Raw genomic sequence first — 22,012 nt, 5'->3', positions numbered from 1 at the left:
CCCCTCAGATCCGTTTAGCCTCTGCTGTGTTGGAAAATATCTGAACTTTTATCCTCCAGATTTTCATCAGAATATTTTTCACCCCAAACAGCTGAAGGTCGTGGAAACCTTGAGCTAAAAACCCAAGAAGAAGCAAAGGAGGACAGGAAGTAGCAGAACCACTTCCTGTGGTTCCTGATCAGACTCAGCTTCATGTGGGGAAATGATTCATTTATGATTCATTTAGTAATAAATGTTCTTAGTCAGGAAAAGTTTAATTTGGATGCTATTGTTGGCTGGACGTTTTTATGCAAATATAAATCTTCTGTAAACTTTCACAAAATATTGTAGCTCATTTTTCTAGCTAAGGTGAATTTAGGTTATGCAATATAAATAATTATACATTTTATTGGTGGATTTGTTTGAACATGTCTAAAGTTTTTATCAAAATAAGTAAGAGTGTGTGCTAATGCTAATGTTAGAAAGCTAATCTGAAAGCTAATTTTCTTTCATGTTAAATTTGATCAATAATCAAACCATGAAATAAGTTCAAACAGTGCAAAAAAATAAAACCTAAATAAATAATGTAACCAGAAATATGATACGCACAGAAAAGGAAAATTAACCTCAACGTTAGCATGCTAACGTTAAGATGCATTCACAGAATAATTCCCTTAAACTTTCAGCAGTTTGTATTTTTATCAGTTTGTTTTGTAGAATTTAACTTATTGTTCAGAAATCATATAAGAAATTTTAATGTTTTAAACCTTCCAGTAACCGCTAACAGTAATGATAGCATCTGGTAGAAACATTGCTCAATTTGTTCCTGGATGTCTGAAACAGTGAGACGATTCTCATCATCAGCTGGCATCCAGATGAGTAATTTATAGATTTTATTGATTGATCAGTTTCAACATTTTATCAAAATAAATAAGAAGTTCTATTGTTAGCATGCTAATGTCAATGCTAACTTATTTTATATTTAACACAAAATAAAATGGATTCATGTCTTTTATGGTAAAATCATAAAGTAAGTTCAAATAGTGCAAAAAATTATCTGCAATTAATATAAACAGAAAACAGTAGTTAGCCGATGCTAACATTAGCATGCTAATTCTATTTTTCCCTTTCAGAATTTTAGCCGTTTGTCTCTTCATTATTCTGTCCAGCAGAATTTAAGGTTTTATTATTCTAGGGTGATAAGTTTCAACCGTAGTAATTGATTATCGTTTATTTCATAATAAATCAAGTAGCATCTGTTAGAAAACGGCTCCTTCTAAATGTTTGTATTGCTAATGCTAGTTAGCCTGATCACTGGGAACAAGCAGTGAAATGCTACTGTTTTAGGACAGGAAACTGAAAAACATTCAGTCTGACGTAAAGGTGAGTTCCTACCTGGCAGGTGAGCAGAAAGCTGCGTCTGCTGTGACATCAGCAGCTTTAGGTTTGGTGGTTTTGTTTCAGCCGGAACGAAAAAGTAAAACAGCTGAAATCTGATTCTGAAGTTGATGATATGAAGCTGATAGAAATGAACCTCTGCTGTTTATTTACACAATGCTACATTAGAACGCCGCTAGCTGCCACTTCGTCCTCAGCGTGATGAAGAGGATTTGACTAGACCAGAACGTTTTGGAGGAGAGTTTTAGGATTCATCTTAGCAGCCAGACGCAGAGCGCTGCAGCCCTCCAACATGTCTGAGAACAGGAAGCAGAGCGCTGTCCTGCATCCTGATTGGCCGACGCTGCGTCTTTAAGGTGAGGGTTTCCTGCAGCGGATCTTCCAGCTTCAGGATCTCTGCAGTAAAACACGGAGGACGAATGAAGGGTTAACACGTGTAAACATGAATCCAGTAGAAAATGAACTGGTATAGTTCGGTTCGGTTCCAGAAATGATGCAGGATTAAATTTCAATATGAGTAGTTTGTGATTTTTCATTTCACCATCCTGTAGTTGCATCACGATGTTTTGCTTTGCATTGAAAAGACGTTGCATCATTTTCATCCCAGCCTTAAATAACTAAACAAAAATACTGTCCCGATTTGTCAAATGGAGCGTTGGTGAAAACACAAAGATGGCCGCCGCTGTAAACAGAGCAGAGTCCCCTAAATGAAATACTCCAGTCCTCCAGTTTTCGATGAGCCACAGCTGCCAAACACTGGAATCAAACAGATTCATTTTATATGAATTACCTCCTAAATGTTGTGATCCCCAGGTGTGGAGTTTGACACCTGTGTCTTAAAGAGACAGGAGCCCTGAAAAAAACCATCACATTCAGCTACAACCGCAGCTATGGCAAGCCGATTTAACATAAAATCAGCTCAGTCTGACTATCTGGAATTACATTCCAAATATATAAAAATGAGTTTTGAATAAAATCAAAAACATGAACCATCCTGTTGAAAATGTAAGATTTCTGCTTTTCACAGATGACATAATTCATCCTGATGGGTCACACATCCATAATCACAACTAGAGATTAATACAACGATGAGTCAGAATTACATAAATTTGCAAAGAATTGACATTTATTCTCTAAAAAGACACAAATAATTAAATTAAAAACAGATCTGAAGAGATGAAATTAACAAGCTGAAATTAAAAATCTTTTTTGATTTAATTTTTTAATTGAAATTTAAAAATGCTAAATCAGAATAATTATTAAAAACATCAGTAATGTCATTCTGAACAGTCAGGATGTTAATAATTAAATAGAAAAACAGTTTTATTAAATTTGGAGATTTCTTAATAAAAAGATAGAAATAAAAAATTACAGAGTATTCAGTTTTGCTGAATCATCATTAGCTCTTTGCACTGGTTGAATCTTACATATCTGTCTAAAATACATTTAAAATATCTATAATTGTGATTATAACTGGTCAGAACAAAATGTGAAATATTTCAAATTCACTTTATGACTATTTAATTTCTGACATCTGAAATGTTTCAGATAGTAATTTATTGTAGATATTTTGAATTAAAGCCTCAGTGGTAACTCTGATGCTAATTAGTGGGAATATAATCAGCAATAAATTAATTAACTAAGATATCATCAATAAGTTTCAGATGTAAGAGTGGTGAAGCTGATTTAATGTTAAATGGGCCTGCCGTACTGCTGTGCTGCAGTCGGAGGGGGGATGTTTGGGAGCGTTAGTCAAGCGCTCAGCTGCCGGCGGACATTAAGCTCTCCTCTCTGTGAAGATGGAAATTTAATGGAAAGCCTTTTTAAGCACAGTTCAGTTTTCAGGCAGCTCTGAGTTTCTGGAGAGGAAACAGTTTGATTATCGCCAGCAGCAGATAAAGGCTGGAGCAAATCTTTCTGGGCTCCTGCAGAGAAACTGATCCAACATCCCAAGACTAAAGAGCTGGAGGTCCATGTAACTCTGATAATAACATGATAATAACCTGATAATAAACTGATAATATCCTTGTAAACCAGTGACTAAAGGTGACTAAAGGTGACTAAATGCTCTGCGCTCCTCGCCTCCTCACAGTTTGCCAGCTGCAGGCGGCTCGGCTCCTGCGGTTGGTTCGCCGTGGATCGCGGTTTGGGTTTGATGTGATTCAGCTTCTTTGGTTCCGTCCCACCTGGAAAAACAGAAAATAAATCAATGTCAGCTTTTAATCGAGGAAACATTTCTACAAATTTATGTCATTAACATTTACAGATTATTATATTTTTAAACAGTTAGGGAAACGCAACTGTGAAAACTGTGATTTAAATTCAAACAACCTTTAGGTTTTATAGTTTGTTGCAATAATTATAGACAAGATTACATCTAGTTTTGGCTTCAGTTTGAGCATTTAAAATGAAAGTGGAAAGATAAAAATTACAATAAAATTTAGCTTTGGCTGCTTCAACTGGAGAAAAAAAAAGAAAGGAGTTCATATTTATTACTCTAACTGCAATATTTAGCTCAATCCTTATATTACCTACATATTTCTTACCTGTAGGTAAATATTTTATTGAAAAAGATATTAAAACTGTGGACTAAAGCTCCAACTTTAAGTTATTTATTTCAAACATTCAGTCATACTTTATCTGTGGTAACTATTACGCTAACAGCTTTAGCCTATTTATTTTGCCCGAGATAATACTAGCTAAAATATTTAGCTGAACAATTTAGCCACTGAAAATATTAACCTAATGCCTTAGCATAGCGATTTAGCTTAAGCTAACCGTCAAATATGTTAGTATCAGGTCACATTAGCAAGGGGTTCTTTAGCTTTTAGTTCATAATGTGGCAACCATGTTTGCCAAAGGAGTTAGCTTAAGCTAACATAAATGAAAACATTCAAGCTAATAATTTAGCTTTTGGTAACATTAGCTTGACACATTGTTACTTTCCACAACAAGGAGTTGTTGTGCCAATGCCAATTATTTGTTAACTACAAGTAATCATAACGCAGATACTTGCGCTAAATTAATTTATTAACTTAGCACATGTTAGTACTAGGTAAAATATTTAGGTTGATGATTTACGCTAAAATATTTGTCTCATTGCTTAAGACAACAAATTAGCTCAATCCTTTAAGCTAAAGGATTTAGCGTAAGCTAACAGCATCCTACAGCGTCAACACGGCCGCTATGCTAGCTGTGACCTGTAGCCTGATGCCTCCTGGCTGAACCTGATTTGACCTGCTGCTGTTGCCCTTCAGGTCTCTGCGTTAACGGCGTTACCTCTGGGCGGTCTGGGCAGCCTGCTCTGGGTGTCACACACACTGGCTGGGGTCACAATGGGGTGAGACGAGGGCTGGAGGAAGGCCACGGTGGGGAAAGGCACCGACGGGATCATGGAGGAGTCGGACAGGGAGGCGGGGAGGCCTGAGCGGCCGCCGTCCCTGCCGCTGGACGGGACTCTCCACCGGGGCAACGGGGACGGGGACACGTCTTCACTGGAGGAACCGGGAACACTGGGAGGGCTAAGCGACTGCTCGGGGGTCGACGAGGATTTGGGAAGGAAACTGAGGATGGAGGAGAAGAAGGAGCAGGACTCTGGGAGAGGAATGGTCCCGATTCCGCTGTCCAGCGTCCGCATGGCGCGGCGCGATCCTGCGGCACAAGGAGGACAGCTGCAGTGGCAGGAGGCCCACAGGGAGCTAGCTGCTAGCAGCTAGGGAGCTAGCCGCTAGCAGCTAGGGAGCTAGCCGCTAGCAGCTAGGGGGCTAGCCGCTAGCAGCTAGGGGGCTAGCCGCTAGCAGCTAGGAGCTAGCCGCTAGCAGCTAGGGAGCTAGCCACTAGCAGCTAGCCGCTAGCAGCTATCCACAAACAGTTGGCAGGATGGAAGAGCATGGAAGCATGGCTGAAGCTTTGAAATGTGTTTATGAACGATGTAATTAACCAAGAGGAAAATTAATACAATCACTTTACAAATTAAATCTGATTGATTTCAGAGTAGAAATGGAGAAGGAGGCAGATTGACAGACAACTCTGGGTTCTTTATGATGAATACAAAACATTTTCAGTGGGTCAGATACTTTCCTCTCTGCCTCCTGGTTTTCCTCAGTTTGCTGGAAGTTTGAGTTAAAGCCCAAAATATTTCATGCTTCATCACAAATGAGAATAAGATCCAGATATGAGCCACTTTAACCGCCGCTCTGTCTGAACGATGCTAATGAGTGTTAGCATGCTCTGACCACACATGAAATGCACACAATGGTTCAGCATGGCGTGAACGAAATGTTTTTTCTGTAACTCAACAAACTATTGATGGTTTTACAGGTCAGAGGCATCCAGAGACCGACTTCACTAACAAAACAAATAAACACCTGGCAGGAATCCAGAGAAAAAAGCTAGCATTAAATTAGCATCCAGTTAGCCTGCAGTGTTTCCTCTGCAGGGTTTTTCTTCAGGCGGCGCTGAATCCCAGAACATCGCTGAGGTTTTTCCTGAAAACGCCTGAAAGTCCGACAGACGTTTAAACTGATATTTCCAGTTCTGTTTCCTCGTCGCCTCAATTTATCCGTTTTTATCCAAACTCATCAGATTCACATCCCATCATTTAAACCCTGACCAACATGGAAATCAGCAAGGGTCAAAGGTCACCCCCAAACCATCTGAAGACCAGGGGAAGATTCTTCCCAGGATAAAAAATGTTTTAATGATTAAAGAAATTGTAATTAATGAAAAAGAATTTTATTAAAACATTTAAAAAATAAGTAAAAATAAAACACAATACAAGATTAAAAAACATTAATTAAAAGAATAAATATGTATCTAAGAAGTTTTCTGGCTTTAATCAAAAATAAATCATTTATAAATTCTTACTAACCTGATCAATAGGAGTTTGGTCAGATTTAACTTCACAATGTGAGAAAAATGTCAATGTGTGTTTTAATTGTGGTTCTTAAACCTTTTATGATTCCCTCCTGAAGGGAAACCTGAATAAATAAATCAGTCAAAGCCTCGATTATTATGTGAGAAATGCAGTTGGAGGTAATTGGATAATGGAAAGTTTTAACTTCCTCTCTGGGTTTACTGAATTAAGTGAAGGTGATGTTTTCTCCTGGTCTGGTGTTAAAATCATCCCGGAGCTGAAAGCTAATTCTCTCGGCTGACGGAGCAGAGCTGAAGTTTTAATGAGGTGATTAACCCCGGAGGTCGGCTAATGTTCCCTCCGCCAGCCAATCAGGTTCCAGCGCCGCCTGTGAGAAAACTTCAACAAGCTGCTGCACAAAGCGACACTAAAACCAGAACAAATAAATGTTCACTGCCGCTTTGCTCCAGCCGTCAGCAGCGAGTGGAACGGGTTGGATCAGGAATCGGATCTGAACCACAACGTGATGGACGACGGGCCAATAGGAACCTTTCATCAGGAGAAAACCAGACTTTAACAGTACCATCCAATAACGTCCAGTCATAAAGGAGCAGCCAGCAGCTGGAAAACAGTTTCTCTTAAACTGATTCAGCTGATGTCGTTCCAGCTACAAACTCCGTTTCATCCGATGGGATTTTATGTAACAGACGGAGAAATAAAGGAAAATGACTCATAACTTCCTCTGTGATTAATGAAAATCTGAAAGCTGTTGATTAGATTTGCATTCAAATGAGTGACGGATCTTTAACATGTTCATCTTGATCAACTGAATACATTGATTTTAATGCGTTAAACTTTTCAGGCAGGAACTTTTGTATTCACATGTTTCTGGTACAGCCGTAAATCTGATGCACATGCGCTAACATTCGCGATGAAGCTGCTTCTCAATTTCTTCTTCTAAGCGATTTGATTGGACCCTGGAAAATATTGCTGTAGTGTGCAAATTATGCCAAAAGCAGTTAGCCTATTAGTGAAGTTATGCTAGCTTGAAATAGGATCTCAATGTTAACATGTAGCAGCTAATGCTAATGTTAGCATCCACATTACTAAAGAAGCTCCATGACTGATCAGAGCTTCCTGAAGCTCTTTGATCCAAGCTGATGTATGAAGAAAAGATTAAAACTAGAAATATTCAGCTCTGACGGATGTTTATTTAATAATTTAGGAATAAAAGGTTTTGAATTAAAAATGTTGCTGATTTTGTCAGAATCTGGTTTTCAATTGGGATTAATTAGACCTTTTCATTTCTCAGAGTTTGGTTCCTCTGGTAAGGCACAGACCCCAGCGGATCAATACATCACAACGTTTTGATGAATATGTTTCCACGTTAGCATATCTAATCCAAAACAAAGTCAAGCAAGCATAAAAACCGTTTTTACAAAATTAAGCAAGTTATTGTGTATTTTACCATTTCAAACAACTGATTCTGTCAACAACATAAACCTCAACAAAACGTCAGACTTGTGGTTTTAAACCAGCAGAAATTGTCCCAAAGCTCCCTGCAGTTCTCTGGCTGAGTAACGTAACGACACTTCATTAGCAAACATTAGCAAACACTAGCAGATGCTAGCAAATGCTAGCGAACGTTAGCGCGTGGATGTGTGAGGATGGAGGTTAAACCAGGTGGATGATGTTGGAGCAGAATCTGATTGCTGGAGGCTGAGATGGTTTGAATCAGGAACTGATCAGATGAACGGTGGATGAATGGAGAAACACAAACTGACAGAACTCAGCATTTTGCAGTTTGTTTGACTGATTTTAGGGTTTTCATCATGTTTCATGACTTACACACGTCTGTCATATTTGGTCTTCACTTCTGTCTGCAAACTGTAAAATGGCAAGCACAGACAAAACCTCAATGCCTGGACGCTCCACCATTGGTCACAAACCAACTCGTCACGATGCTTTTAAAGAAATCAGGACATTTAGGTGCTGTCTACGACTGAACACTCGACCCGGCAGCAGGCCCAGGAAGAGGCTGACCTATGACTGCGTCCTGGCTCCTCACACTGGATCCATTTTCACCGTCAGGTCTTCGGTTCATCATCTGCAGAGAAACCAGAATGATCCGTCACAAGACGTACTTCGTTTCTTCACTGATATCTTCAACCTTGTAAGTCACTGGAACCAACCTGGTTCCCTTTAACCGGGCCAGACCCAGTTTCTGAGCTGGTCTCGGTCCTCTTCTCCGTCTCTCATTACCCACTTTTCTGTCAATTCACTATCAAATAAAGGCCACTAGAGCCAATAAAACCTTTAAAAATGGATAAGAGTCCAGTTGGACCATTCAAAGTCTTACCTGGGGCTCCACTAAGATGCTTGCATGTCCTTGGACCTCAGAGAGGGACATTCCTGGACCAGGAATCGAGATGCAGGACCGAACTGCATCATGGGGCTCTCTTATTCCCACAGAGCTGAAAGAAAACCTTTTCCTGTCATATGAACTCAGGAAGCCGGCGATTTACTCAACTATCACAATGTGTGACGCTCTAATGGACCCATCATGCTGAGAGGATGTGTCTGTGTGGCTTACCATTCTTTTCCATCACTTTTTCGTCTGTCTTTCTTCTTGTCTGACTTTGTACTCTTTCCTCCCAGCAGAGATGTAATCTTCTGTTCCCGCTTTTCTTCCTTTCCTTTTGGTGGATCCATCTTTTTGTTGCTTGGAGCCGGAAGTTTACTCTTACGGAAACCAAACCAACTTGCAATGCTAGAGCCAGACTTTTGCTTTACTTCGTTCGTTTTTTCATGTTCCTGTGACTTGTGCAAGTTCTCCTCAATGCCAAGCATCACCTTCTCTTCGATGGTGGTTATGGTGCTTTGTCTCTCGGGTTCCTCGGAGACCGGCTCACCAAATGCGCTGGAAAACTGCTGCTCGATCTGAAGGCGCCTCGCCTGCTCTCTCTGCAGCTTAAGACTTTGAAGTCTTTCACTGGATGAACCCAGATGTGACGGGACTGTCAGTCCTTCCTCAATCAGAAAGTTGTTCAGAAGGGATCGATTCATTGGACAGTGGTAGCTACTGGAGCAGCTCATGCTACCGGGAAGGACATCCCCAAGAGAGTTCAGCGAGCTCCCTGAATGGGTTTTGATCTGGGTCCGGACCTTTCCAGATCTGTTGAAGCTCGGTCTGTCCATGTAGCGTGCACCAAAGCTCTGACTGCGAGCTTTAGCTCCATTCATGCCCATCACTGGTTTGAGAAGAGGTCTGGTCGACACAGACACAGAGCGTTTAAACAGCCAGCCTTGCTCATCGAAGCCCCAGTCCAACATCCCGCTGGCGTCAGATGTTGGCTGGAGAGGCTCAGAGTCCAGGGAGTTGCAGCGGGTCTCAATCTTCCGGCAAGACTTCTCTCGTGAACCAAATTCATGCATCACTTGGGGATCGCATGTGAATGTTTGAAAAGTTTGCAGACTGTTTGGATCGTCATTACTCTGCCTCCCAAAGATCAAGAAGGTACTGGTGTTCTGTCCAGAGATTGCGTCGTGAGACTTAGCATTCACAGGAAGTGTCCTTTTCACAGCATTTGAGGAGGATGTGTGGAGATTACTGGGAACCCCGTGGTAGTAAACATTAGAGAAACCTGTAGGCAGGACTTCAGAAAGCTTTGGCTCACTAATGCTCTGCTGGGATCTCTGTAGGATGTTCCGGTTTGTCGATCCATTCTCATTGCGGCATTTGGTGATTCTGTCCGTCTGAATTGAGTCTGATGATTGTGACTCTTGAACGGGGAGGTGAGGAATCTTTGACCCATCGGTAAGGAAGGTTTTGATGGAGATGTCTCTTATTTGCAGGTCAGCAAGTTGATTATCTTTTGTGATGTTGGACTGCTGAGTCTCTAAACCAGAACTGAAGTCAGTAACTGTTGATGGCTTGCCAGTGGTTGAGCTTTGAGGCTGAGTTGCCAGTTTTTTGTCTTTGGTTGTGCCGTCGGAGCCGGCTTTAAGGAGAAGAGAAGTAGTTCGACCTGGTGGTAGCGGTGGCGACGGAGACCTTCGCTCTGATGTGAACGAATCTCCCTGGTCTTCTTGCCGTCTCTGTTTCCTCGGTGAACAGGGCAGGTTGTCATAGATGCTCTCTTCAGCACAGTCATTGCTTGAGACTCTAGTTGATGGTTTTGTTGGACTCTTCAGGCTGTCCTTGATGCCTGGTGACTTAAGAATCTTTGACTGTTTCACAGGAGATGCAAGCGGAGACAGCTGTTGCATACTCTCAACACACTTGGAGCCGACTGGCATTGAAACATCTTGATCTTTGTCAGTTTTAGGTAAGTTACATTTGCTGGAACCATGAGGGTTGGCCCGTTTGCTGGGCACACCGTGTCCTGAAGAAGTCACCTGTCCTTTGGGTCTTTGACCCTTGATGAGCTTCTGATGTAGAGGAGAATAGGTATGTTTAAGCTGATCTTGGCCTCCATCTGCACTCTTGCTTCTCAGAATGAAAGCTTTCCTTGCTGAGTCACAAAACTGAGGTTTTGGTTTCCTCTGTGGAGATTCTGAGCTGATCCAGTCCCTGCTGTCCCCACCGGCTGGATTTGAATGGTCTCTGCAGAGGGGCACTTCCATTGAAGCGCTTCGCTGTCTGGCTTCATTCATGCAGCTCAGAGCTCTGGTTGCAGAACGCTGAGCTGAGGAGCTCACATCATTTACCTCTGCTTCTGTTTGCTTGATAGAGAGTCTGCCTTGCTGTCTGTGGCTACAGTCCAGTCTGGATTTACGGTCAGTGGCCAGTTCTTGGTTATTATTCCTGTCGCTGAGCTTCACTCCTGATATGCGTTTATCTAATGAGTTCCTGTTGAGTCCCTCAGACTTTGTGAGGCTATCAGTTGGACTCACACCAGGTTTAACGGTGGGGGCCCCTAAAAACAGGAAGTTGTCAGAGTCGGGTGAGGGGAAGAGACCAGAGCTGGCTGGAAGAATTGAGTCTTCATGAGAAACTTTGTCATCATCCGCAGAAATCTCCAATGAGTCCAAATGAAGACGTGTTTTTGTTGATTGTTCGCCAAATTCATCTGGATCATCAGAGTCCAAGATGGAGGCCTGCGGCTCAGCTGTCAAAGGTTTTCTTGTTGAACTTTTCTTCGCCGGAGAGCCTTGTTGGTGTGACTTGACACCAGAGGAGTAAATTCCCTCATTTGAGGTCATGCAGTCTTTGCAGTGTGGAACAGCTGCAGCTGAGGTTGCCTCTTTGGACTTGCTCATCTGGAGATGCTTCAGGCCTTTCAGGATATGGCCCTCCTTCCATCCCAAGTCCGTTGGCTCAATGAACACTGAATGATTGCTGGATACTGAGCCAGTGCTCATACGCTTGTCCCGGCTGGAGGCACACTGTGGAGACATTAGCAACCGTTTTATCGATCTTTACAACGCAAGTTAAAGATAGAAAATAAGACCAGCACAAAACAAAACAAGAAACGTACTTGCTTGGAGAAGCCGCGTCCGTCAGCCCAGGTGTGGGAACCACTGGAGTATTCACTGCAAGCACTGGACAGAGACTGCTCACTGCCGCTGCCGCTGCTTCGTGGGCAAGTCAGGCTCAGCAGGCTGGGCCATCTTCCTGCAGCAATACTTCTTGCTTTTCCATTTCTTTGGACCTCCTGGGAAAGATTTTAGAAGTAATCAACCACTGAAAATCACAGGGAAGACTCTGTTGCCTAGTTGACGGTTGGTTTTCTGTCGACTACCAAACCAATTAAACTAAAACAGAAGAGACGAACCGCTCACAATAAAGCACACATCTGATCATGAGAGACACATTTCATAGTAAATATTTATCTGTTTTTACTGAAGCTGCCACTAACTGAATTGAGTCTGAGGTTTTCTGCATAACAGCAGGAGATGAAGTTTGTTGTTTCGGTCCAAAACAAAAAACTGATCCAGAACCAACCAGCTGTTCTCTCTCCATTAGAGTCTGATGGTCGGTCTCCATGTTTTCAGGTGAGTTGGAAAAGTCCAACCCTGTCTGAGTCTGTCTCCGTTTCCTGTCGATGTTTACCAAAATCAGAAGCTTAAACACTAATTACTCTGGTAACAAGTAAAACGTTAGCTGCACTATTCCATAAACATTAATTCTGCCAGCGCTAAAGCGCTACACCAATATGGTGTTCAGCACAAGCTAATGCTAACATGCTACACCAGCATGATAGCTAGCAGAAGCTATCGTTAAAGCGCTACACCAACATGATATTCAGCACAAGCTAATGCTAATATGCTACACCAACATGATTGTTAGCAGAAGCTATCGCTAAAGCGCTACACCAATATGGTGTTCAGCACAAGCTAATGCTAATATGCTACACCAACATAATAGTTAGCAGACGCTATCGCTAAAGCGCTACACCAATATGGTGTTCAGCACAAGCTAATGTTAATATGCTACACCAACATGATAGTTAGCAGAAGCTATCGCTAAAGCGCTACACCAATATGGTGTTCAGCACAAGCTAATGCTAATATGCTACACCAACATGATAGTTAGGAGAAGCTATTGCTAAAGCGCTACACCAATATGGTGTTCAGCACAAGCTAATGCTAATATGCTACGCCAACATGATAGTTAGCAGAAGCTATCGCTAAAGCGCTACACCAATATGGTGTTCAGCACAAGCTAATGCTAATATGCTATACCAACATGATAGTTAGCAGAAGCTATCATTAAAGTGCTACACCAATATGGTGTTCAGCACAAGCTAATGCTAATATGCTACACCAACATGATAGTTAGCAGAAGCTATCGCTAAAGCGCTACACCAATATGGTGTTCAGCACAAGCTAATGCTAACATGCTACACCAGCATGAAAGCTAGCAGAAGCTATCGCTAAAGCGCTACACCAACATGATATTCAGCACAAGCTAATGCTAATATGCTACACCAACATGATAGTTAGCAGAAGCTATCGCTAAAGCGCTACACCAATATGGTTTTCAGCACAAGCTAATGCTAATATGCTACACCAACATGATAGTTAGCAGAAGCTATTGCTAAAGCGCTACACCAATATGGTGTTCAGCACAAGCTAATGCTAATATGCTACATCAACATGATAGTTAGCAGAAGCTATCGCTAAAGCGCTACACCAATATGGTGTTCAGCACAAGCTAATGCTAATATGCTACACCAACATGATAGTTAGCAGAAGCTAATGCTAAAGCGCTACACCAACACAGCATGTAAAGCGCTATAATAGAAATCATATGTTGAAAGACTGAACCCACCAAGCACCAGTTTCTCTACTGGTGTTTCATTCATGTTTTCGTTTCAGTTACTGGGAGAAAAGAGAATGTGAGGAGAGGAAATGGAACCGCTGCCAAAGGTTGTTACCAAGTTCAAAATAAGAGCTTGAGTATAAACATCTAACTACTGGAACATTTTTAAAGGCGTTAACCAAAACGGCAACAAAAATGTTGAACTTTAATTGAAAGCAAAATCACCAAGTAGATTAACATTTTGGAGTTTATCTGGAAATATTTATTAGTGCGCAAAACGTTTTCAAAACTAGCAAAAGTGCAAAATGAAAAGTGATCTCAGCTGTTATCAGTGAGCGCCACTGGTTGATGTTTGGAGTTAAGTCACCACAGCAACAGATTCAAATCCCACAGTTTTCCAGGTCGGTAAAAGTTCAGAGCTGCAGCCTGACAAGGTGAAATTAGGAAAAACTTTATTTTCCTGGATTTAAATGGGCTGTTTGATTTCCTGAGCCATGTTTTTGTGTAGAGCAGGAAGCGGAGCGTCTCTTGTTCACAGATCTGTTAAATACGCAGCGTTTCCAAGTGTTGCGACCCCATTTGAAGCAGTATTGATCGTTTGGAAAGCTGTCATGGTCAGCTTCCTCTCAAAGTCATTAGAGTCATCTGTTAGTAATAATTAATGTGAATAGGAAATAATTGCATGGGGGATCTGGGGACTGCAGCCATTCAGAGCTGATACTCACCTATTATTTGACTAGTTGGCTTTATGCCGCGCCGACGCAGATTAATCTGGAAGCTAATTACAGTCAGCGCGGCGACGCTACTGGAGATTTGACAAAAGCCAAACAGTTTAAGGAAACCTTGAGTCGGAGCTGAAAGTCAGAGCAGCTGAGCTGTTTTCCCTGAACTTCATGTTTTCAGACCTTTTTGATGCAGCAGAGAATCATTTTCATCATTCGATACGCTGCAGTTGTTTTTATTAATCCCTGTTTTTAGAGGGAACATCAGGCTGTTATTACCGCCGCATTTCATTCTGCTTTTAACAAATCTTTTTTTGCTTCATCTCCCAGTTTTCAGTAAAAGCTTTTGAAATATTCCCCAGGAAGGAAGCGCAGTGCTTTTCTCTTAATGTGTGAATGAGCAGCGCTCCGGCTCTGCAGCATTAAGGCGCATTAAGAGCAGATTTAAACACCCGATGGTTTACCTGGGACTCAGAAACACGATGGCTGCTGGGGCTAATGGCCGCCTTCAGTTAGTCCATATTTACTGGGACAGAAGCTGCAGACTTGGCTTCTTTTATTTATTATTAATTTATGAATATTTTCATCAAAATATATAAAATATTGCAAACATTTTACTTCATATAAAACTCACATCAGCTGAATTGCGTCATTTAAAATCCACTCTCAATCTTTCCATCATAGAGTTTTGCTTTTCAATCTCCATGGCAACCATTCAGCTGCAAAACAACTGTATGGACTTAGCTCCGCCTTCCAGGCGCAGCTCCTCCCCCACTCTGCTCCTTCAGACTAGCCAGCAGCAATTAGCAATCAGCTGCTGAGCTCATGAAAGGAGCTGCTGCTCAGAGCAACACTGGTAAAACCGTTAAAGGGTTAATAGAGGAGCCATGTTGGATGACTTCCTGGAGGCGGAGCTTCAGGAAGAGCAGGAGTTTTTAAAGAGACAGAGGCCCAATTTTAAAAGCTTTACATCAGAAAGTCAAATTTAAGTGATACTAGACATATGTAGCATTTTATATCAATGAAACATTGATATAAAATGGCTCTAGAAATTGAAAACTTTGAAGTAACGGTGCATTTTCTGGGACAACCTGGAGCTATTGGCTAGCAGACATTTAAACCTGATGTAGCGTTACCCAGGGATACGGCACCAAAACCAGCCCAGGGTCACATCCTTCTACATCAGGCCCTGCTCACCCCAACTTCACTGAGTCTTTAGGAGGAGGAGGAAGGAAACCAGTGCCTATAAACAGTATTCACACCCTCAGACCAATGTTCCCTCTAAGCTGCGCCTGCGCAATCGCGCTCTGCTCACATATTCACAGCGCACAAGAAAATCTATGTAGCGCATAAAATAAAGTCCAACGTAAAGTGGACATTGAGCTCAGACATCAGTTTTGACTATGGACCAATAAATTTTTTCCGTACTACTTTGCGATCGAACTCAGTGAGTGACAGGAATCCAGCCAATGATACGATACGGTTCACTTTCGCTACGTGGGTTACGTGCCTTGGTCATATGGCCGTGCAGGTGAGAATAGTGCGGTAGAGTTAAGAAACGTGAAAGCCATCAGCTTATTATGTCTAGTGGGACATCCACTCACCAAGACAAAGTAAAAAAAAAAGAAATGCACTTCTTCTAAGATCTCACCCTGGCTGAAGCAGGACTCTTACTTATAGCATGCATCTCATGAACAGCAATGTTTTCTTTTCTTTTTTTTAATTTTAATTGAGCAAATCACTTAAATTAAAAGCAAACGAATGAAAATTGCTGATGTAATATGATTTTTTTAATAAGCCATGCAACTTTCTATGATCCCAGATTTATGATACTTGTGCGTGGCCACGCCGTGTACACTGATGATGCTCACAGTGGTCCGCAGTGGCCACGCCGTGTACACTGATGATGCTCACAGTGGTCCTCAGTGTGTTCAGGAAGCTTGTGTGTACGCCCAGACACATGAAAAATTAGAGGGAACATTGGCTCAGACTGCTTTTGATAATCAACCTGGAGCAATAAAACATGTTTTTGTTTCTGACTGAAAACAAGATTTCAGTCAAATTGTATAAATATTCCCTCCCTGCAGAGCGGTTCAGCCAGTTGTCATTATTTAGTAGAATAACACCAGAGGGGCAACCTCAGGCCCTCGACCCACACTTTGGGAATCCCTGTTCTGACCTGATGGATGTCCAGCAGGTCAGTGCTAAAGCTAAGCTTACCAATGGAAAGTTTAGTGGAAGGACAAGTCTATTTGAGAAAAAGATCCAGAACCATCAGGGACACCAGCAGCCTGGGTTTTGCTGCTGGGATTTCATTACAGAGAAGTCGGCATGCAGCTTCTACAACAACATTTCTACGGATCTCTTTCTGCTGGGAGGAGAAGCCGAGCGGAGCCGGTCCTCAGACACAGCAGCTGTGTTTGTTCTCTCCGTCTCCCTCGGCTTCTCTGCACAATCTTTAAACAAAAAGCCAAAGACGGCAAACAAGCAGGCCGAACAAAGAGAGCAGCTCTGGACTTTTCTTCCCGGCAAGTCGCTCCGCTCTCACTCGGAGTCAGCCAGCCTTTCGGGAACAGGTGCGCTGTCAGAGCGATTAGGGAAGCTAACAAGTGTATCTCCAGTCAGAAACACATTTTCCATTTCACTGGTTCATCCATAATTCTCTCTCAGTTATTGGCTGCATGCTAACGAGGGCCGATCCAACATGGAGGCAGCAGATCCAGAACCGGAGCGAAAGACGGACCAAAACCAGGAAGATATGGAGAGAAAACGCTCCCTCCATCACTCCTTCATCAATCCCTCCATCACTCCTCCATCAATCCCTCCATCACTCCTTCATCAATCCCTCCATCACTCCTTCATCAATACCTCCATCACTCCTTCATCAATCCCTCCATCACTCCATCATCAATCCCTCCATCACTCCTTCATCAATCCCTCCATCACTCCTCCATCAATCCCTCCATCACTCCTTCAATCCCTCCATCACTCCTTCATCAATCCCTCCATCACTCCTTCATCAATCCCTCCATCACTCCTCCATCAATCCCTCCATCACTCCATCAATCCCTCCATCACTCCTTCATCAATCCCTCCATCACTCCTTCATCAATCCCTCCATCACTCCTTCATCAATCCCTCCATCACTCCTTCATCAATCCCTCCATCACTCCATCAATCCCTCCATCACTCCTTCATCAATCCCTCCATCACTCCTTCATCAATCCCTCCATCACTCCTTCATCAATCCCTCCATCACTCCTTCATCAATCCCTCCATCACTCCTTCATCAATCCCTCCATCACTCCTTCATCAATCCCTCCATCACTCCTTCATCAATCCCTCCATCACTCCTCCATCAATCCCTCCATCACTCCTTCATCAATCCCTCCATCACTCCATCAATCCCTCCATCACTCCTTCATCAATCCCTCCATCACTCCTTCATCAATACCTCCATCACTCCTTCATCAATCCCTCCATCACTCCTTCATCAATCCCTCCATCACTCCTTCATCAATACCTCCATCACTCCTCCATCACTCCTTCATCAATCCCTCCATCACTCCTTCATCAATCCCTCCATCACTCCTCCATCAATCCCTCCATCACTCCTTCATCAATCCCTCCATCACTCCTTCATCAATCCCTCCATCACTCCATCATCAATCCCTCCATCACTCCTCCATCAATCCCTCCATCACTCCTTCATCAATCCCTCCATCACTCCTTCATCAATCCCTCCATCACTCCTTCATCAATCCCTCCATCACTCCTTCATCAATACCTCCATCACTCCTTCATCAATCCCTCCATCACTCCTTCATCAATCCCTCCATCACTCCTTCATCAATCCCTCCATCACTCCTTCATCAATCCCTCCATCACTCCTCCATCAATCCCTCCATCACTCCTTCATCAATACCTCCATCACTCCTTCATCAATCCCTCCATCACTCCATCACTCCTTCATCCCTTCATTTCTCCTTTTTCTTCCTCTCTTGTTCAAATTGAGAATTTCTAAAACAGCATCATTACCTGTTTAGTTTATTTTGACCAAAAAGTAAAAAGTAAGACTTATAGACAGAGCTCTTAGTTTGGCTCTGACATGATGCCTTGTTAGCCAACATGCCAGCTTTAGCCAACCCTTTTACATTAGCATCTTTTAGTTTGAAACCTTTAGCTCCGAAACTCAATGGAGAACATTGTCAACATCCCAGTGACAGCCGTCCTGCTAATGTTAGAACTTTTAGCAAAAATTTGTTTTTAATGTAGTTTTAGTTGATACTCTGCTATTAGCATAGTACACTGATTAATGGTCAACATGCTGGTGGGAGTACATTTCAAACAGGGTGACTTCCTACCTGTGAGATGGGAGCGGTGGAGGTTCTGACCCGTTGCTGAAACAGAACGCTCAGGATCCGGTTCTGCTGCTCCAGGTCGAACACGCGGGTCCGCAGCTTCACACACTCCTCCTTCAGGTCCTGAAGACGCAACAAACACAGATTCACCACTTCCCTTCAAAACCAGCTTCTAAAATATTTCATCTGTAAAAAGCTACGCTAAGCTAAGCTTTGTTATGCTATGCTAAGCTAAACTCTGCTGCCTTCAGCTGAATGCTCTGTTCATGAAGGTTTCTGCGTCTCTACCATCAGTTTCAGCCCGGCTAACTCAAAGCATTTGGGCTCTTTCTTCAGAGTGCGGCAGGAACCAACCTTTTGCGTGAGCAGCGCCTGCACCACCTGGTTGGCAACCTGGGGGAAGCACAGGGAGGTTAGCACAGATCTGAGCTGCAGCTTGGTTTGGAAAACAGAAATAATGAGGAGCGATTAGCTCAAAGTGACAGGATGTTGCATCACAGCGTCGACCTGGAGGTAAACAATCAGCAGCTGCCTCCACTGATCCAAACTTTACCCTCAGCACAACGTCTAAAAAAACCTTTTCTCTGAACCCTGCGTTGTTTTCCTTTCACTCAAATCAAATTCAGTTTGTTAATTTTCCAGAGCGAAAGCAGAGATTGTCTGATCCAGCAGGATTTCCTCTCATGTCTGATTCTTCAGAAATTATCTCAAATTTCTGTTCAGTTTAGAAAATTCACGCAGGCAGCATTTCATAAAGCAACCAGCCTGCAGGGCGGCGACACCTCCAACTGACTCTGTCCAAGCTTTCATCTCATTGAAATGACATTTACTCTTAATTTTGTGACTTTCTGGAGGTAAATTATGACTTTATCCTCACACTTATATAAGCAGAGCTCTTAGTCTGGCTCTGACATTATGCCGTAAGTCAGAAATTATTGCCAAAAGGCCTTTATGAACACTTATTTTAATATCATAAATTATAAATGTTGTCAGAACGTTTGAAGAAGTTTTTCTGTAAATCACAGAATCCTTCTAAATAACGCAGAAGACTGTCTTGGAACCAACCATAAATTTTCCTGAAATGTAAGAAAAATGTTTACAAAACTAAAAGGACTTTTTCTGAAAACAGCCTGTTCCCCTCCTGGCCTGTGGGGCGCTGCACCAACAACCACTGCAGGAAACGACACTAAAACCTCTGAAGACACTGAGAGCAACTTCTGTTTCACCAGATGAAACAAGATGGAGGCGTCAGAGTTTAGTGATTTCTCTTTAGACTTTGGCTGAAGACCAGGAGCCATTTGCTGCTAACGCTAGGCTAACATGTTAGCTCTGGTTGGATTTACCCAGAATACCCTGTGCTGTCGTCCACTTCCTGCTTTAGGAGAGGTTTCTGGTCCCCTTCGCGTTCACATTCAAACTGAATCAGAGTTCACTTCAATTGAACCCAGACCAGAGGTCGATCAGCATCCACACCTCCCCAACTGAACTGGACTTTGACTAGGCAGACTGGAGTCAGATAGAACTTCTCCTGTATTCATGGTTTATAATCTCATACTTTTAAACACAGAAGCAGCCTGATTCTCATAATGACCTTTGACCCCAAACCTGAACACCGAATCACTGACCTCGTCCAAGCAGCGTTCGTACTGCTTCCTCTGGTTGTCGTTTCCACAGACAGTGCTGAGTTCTCCGCCTGCAGAGACGAATCAGAACCGGATCAGAACCAGAGAAAGTCCAGATAAACCAGTCCACACAGCGCTCCCTGCTGGAATGAAACCTGAACCAGTAACTACAGGCCATCCAGTCTGAAACGACGCTGAGCGAGGAAATGAAAGGTCTGAGAGCCAGGCTTTGGCCTGCAGCAGCGTTTCTCCTAACTGGTGATGCTGTAAATTTCAGGGATCAAACTCCGTGACGATCCGGCAGAAGGTGAAATTCAATTTCCCCGACTGGGCAGAAACCGTTTCAAAGAGGAGAAATGATGACTCCATAAACCTGGAGGCGGACGCAGGCAGCAGGAAATAAAACAGACGAAGAAGAAGAACCGCTTTCCTCCGACGTTCAGATTGATAAACCGGCTGATCCTGAGGTAACCTTCAGGCTCTGATCAGACGATCTGATCAGAGCCTGCATCTCTCACTCACTTCATTATTCACATTTACTGCCATCACAAAAAGAAAGTACACCCAGAGAACATGATCAGAAACGAGGTGTGCATCAGTCTGTGAAAGGTTAAAGGTCATTCAAACCCGGCTTACCTCCAGCATTCGAAGGCGTTCCAGCAGAGGATTGTCGGCGGCGGCCTGCGGGGACGGCGGCGCGGCGGCGGGGGGGCGTCCAGGCTGTCCTGCTGCTTCCACATCTCCTCCAGCAGCTTGTCCTGCGCAGGAAGTTTTTAGATTGCTGCTCTGTCACATAAAAGCTGCTAGCAAGAAAGTAACTTGTTTATTTCACTGTAAGTATCTTTCTGGTAACTGTTTTTTGGAAAAAATTTGTTTTTGTTGGTATGAAAGAGAAATGTTTAGAATCAGCAGATTTTACATAAAAACTCCACAGAGACGAGATTTCTTCCTCTCTGCTGCCTGGAAGACACTAACTGCTCATGACTACTCCACAGAAACCCTTTTCTAAAGAGCACTGTCCCTTTAAGGAGTTTTCTGCTGAAATCATGTTAAAGTTCATGTTTTCTTACTGACAGTCAGATTCTGCAGTTTATCACAGAAAACAGGAACGATGAGACAAACCTCAGATCCACTAACGATGCGGCTTGTCGGTTTGTTAGTTTTGAAGATATGCACAGATTGGCCCCGCCCCATTACTAATGAGCAACATCAAAGCCTGGCAGGTTGGATTCATCGTCAGCTTTCATCTTTCTCTCCAGGGTTTATAATTAAAATGTTCCAGAATCAAAATAAAATTGTTATTATTTAACAGCTGAACCTTGTAGGCCTTCATCAGGTCCAGAGGATCCACTTTGGGTCCGTCCAGAGAGTCCTGGTTCTGGAGCAGGGACCGCACCGTCTGCTCCATGCTGTGGAAACACACACACACACACACACACACACACACACACACACACACACACACACACACACACACACACACACACACACACAAAGGCTGCAGTGGATTTATTACAGTGATTATAAACATCAACAGATGAATGATTAATTATTTTTGCCTCTACAGTGGGGGGTTAGGGGGGGTCAGCTGGTCATACTGGAAGCATTCACTCTGTGGTGCACCGCCTCCTACTGGCCAACCAGTGGAAGTTCACCAGGAATGACCAGCAAGGAGGCGAGTCAGAAATGCAGAGCTAATCAGAGCTTCTGCAGTTTGAAACCAGTAAAAATAACAAAATAAAACTTGACTTTGTGTTTTCAGGAAATTAAATTTAATAAACAGGAATTGAAGTGGACAAAATTAATCA

General features: G+C 42.8%; 1 protein-coding gene across 1 annotated transcript; it reads right to left on the bottom strand.

The window, feature by feature from the left end:
- Positions 1–397: 397 nt before the first annotated feature.
- LOC129355970 (nck-associated protein 5-like) lies at positions 398–21,612 on the bottom strand. The gene is made up of 13 exons (XM_055025600.1): positions 21,523–21,612; positions 20,841–20,962; positions 20,739–20,743; positions 20,208–20,275; positions 18,937–18,975; positions 18,586–18,705; positions 11,713–11,889; positions 8,826–11,620; positions 8,592–8,706; positions 8,276–8,339; positions 4,657–5,028; positions 3,468–3,563; positions 398–1,773 (listed from the first exon to the last, which is right to left on the bottom strand). Coding segments are annotated over exons 1-13 (4,065 nt in total). The 3' UTR covers positions 398–1,771.
- Between the last annotated feature and the right edge of the window lie 400 nt (positions 21,613–22,012).

The sequence above is a fragment of the Poeciliopsis prolifica genome, unplaced genomic scaffold (assembly GCF_027474105.1).
Source record: "Poeciliopsis prolifica strain line A6 unplaced genomic scaffold, Auburn_PproV2 SCAFFOLD152, whole genome shotgun sequence".
NCBI classification, from domain to species: domain Eukaryota; kingdom Metazoa; phylum Chordata; class Actinopteri; order Cyprinodontiformes; family Poeciliidae; genus Poeciliopsis; species Poeciliopsis prolifica.
Note: the sequence above shows the minus strand (reverse complement) of the source record. Positions and strands in the feature narration are given on the sequence as shown.

What these genes read in the sequence shown, in the direction of transcription:
- LOC129355970 (XM_055025600.1), bottom strand. Translation starts at nt 21,612, where the DNA reads ATGGAGCAGACGGTGCGGTCCCTGCTCCAGAACCAGGACTCTCTGGAC. An exon ending in ACCTGATGAAGGCCTACAAG is followed by an intron (nt 20,963 to 21,522) that starts GTTCAGCTGTTA and finishes CTTCCTGCGCAG; the next exon opens with GACAAGCTGCTGGAGGAGAT. An exon ending in AAAAGTGATGGAAAAGAATG is followed by an intron (nt 8,707 to 8,825) that starts GTAAGCCACACA and finishes GTTTTCTTTCAG; the next exon opens with CTCTGTGGGAATAAGAGAGC.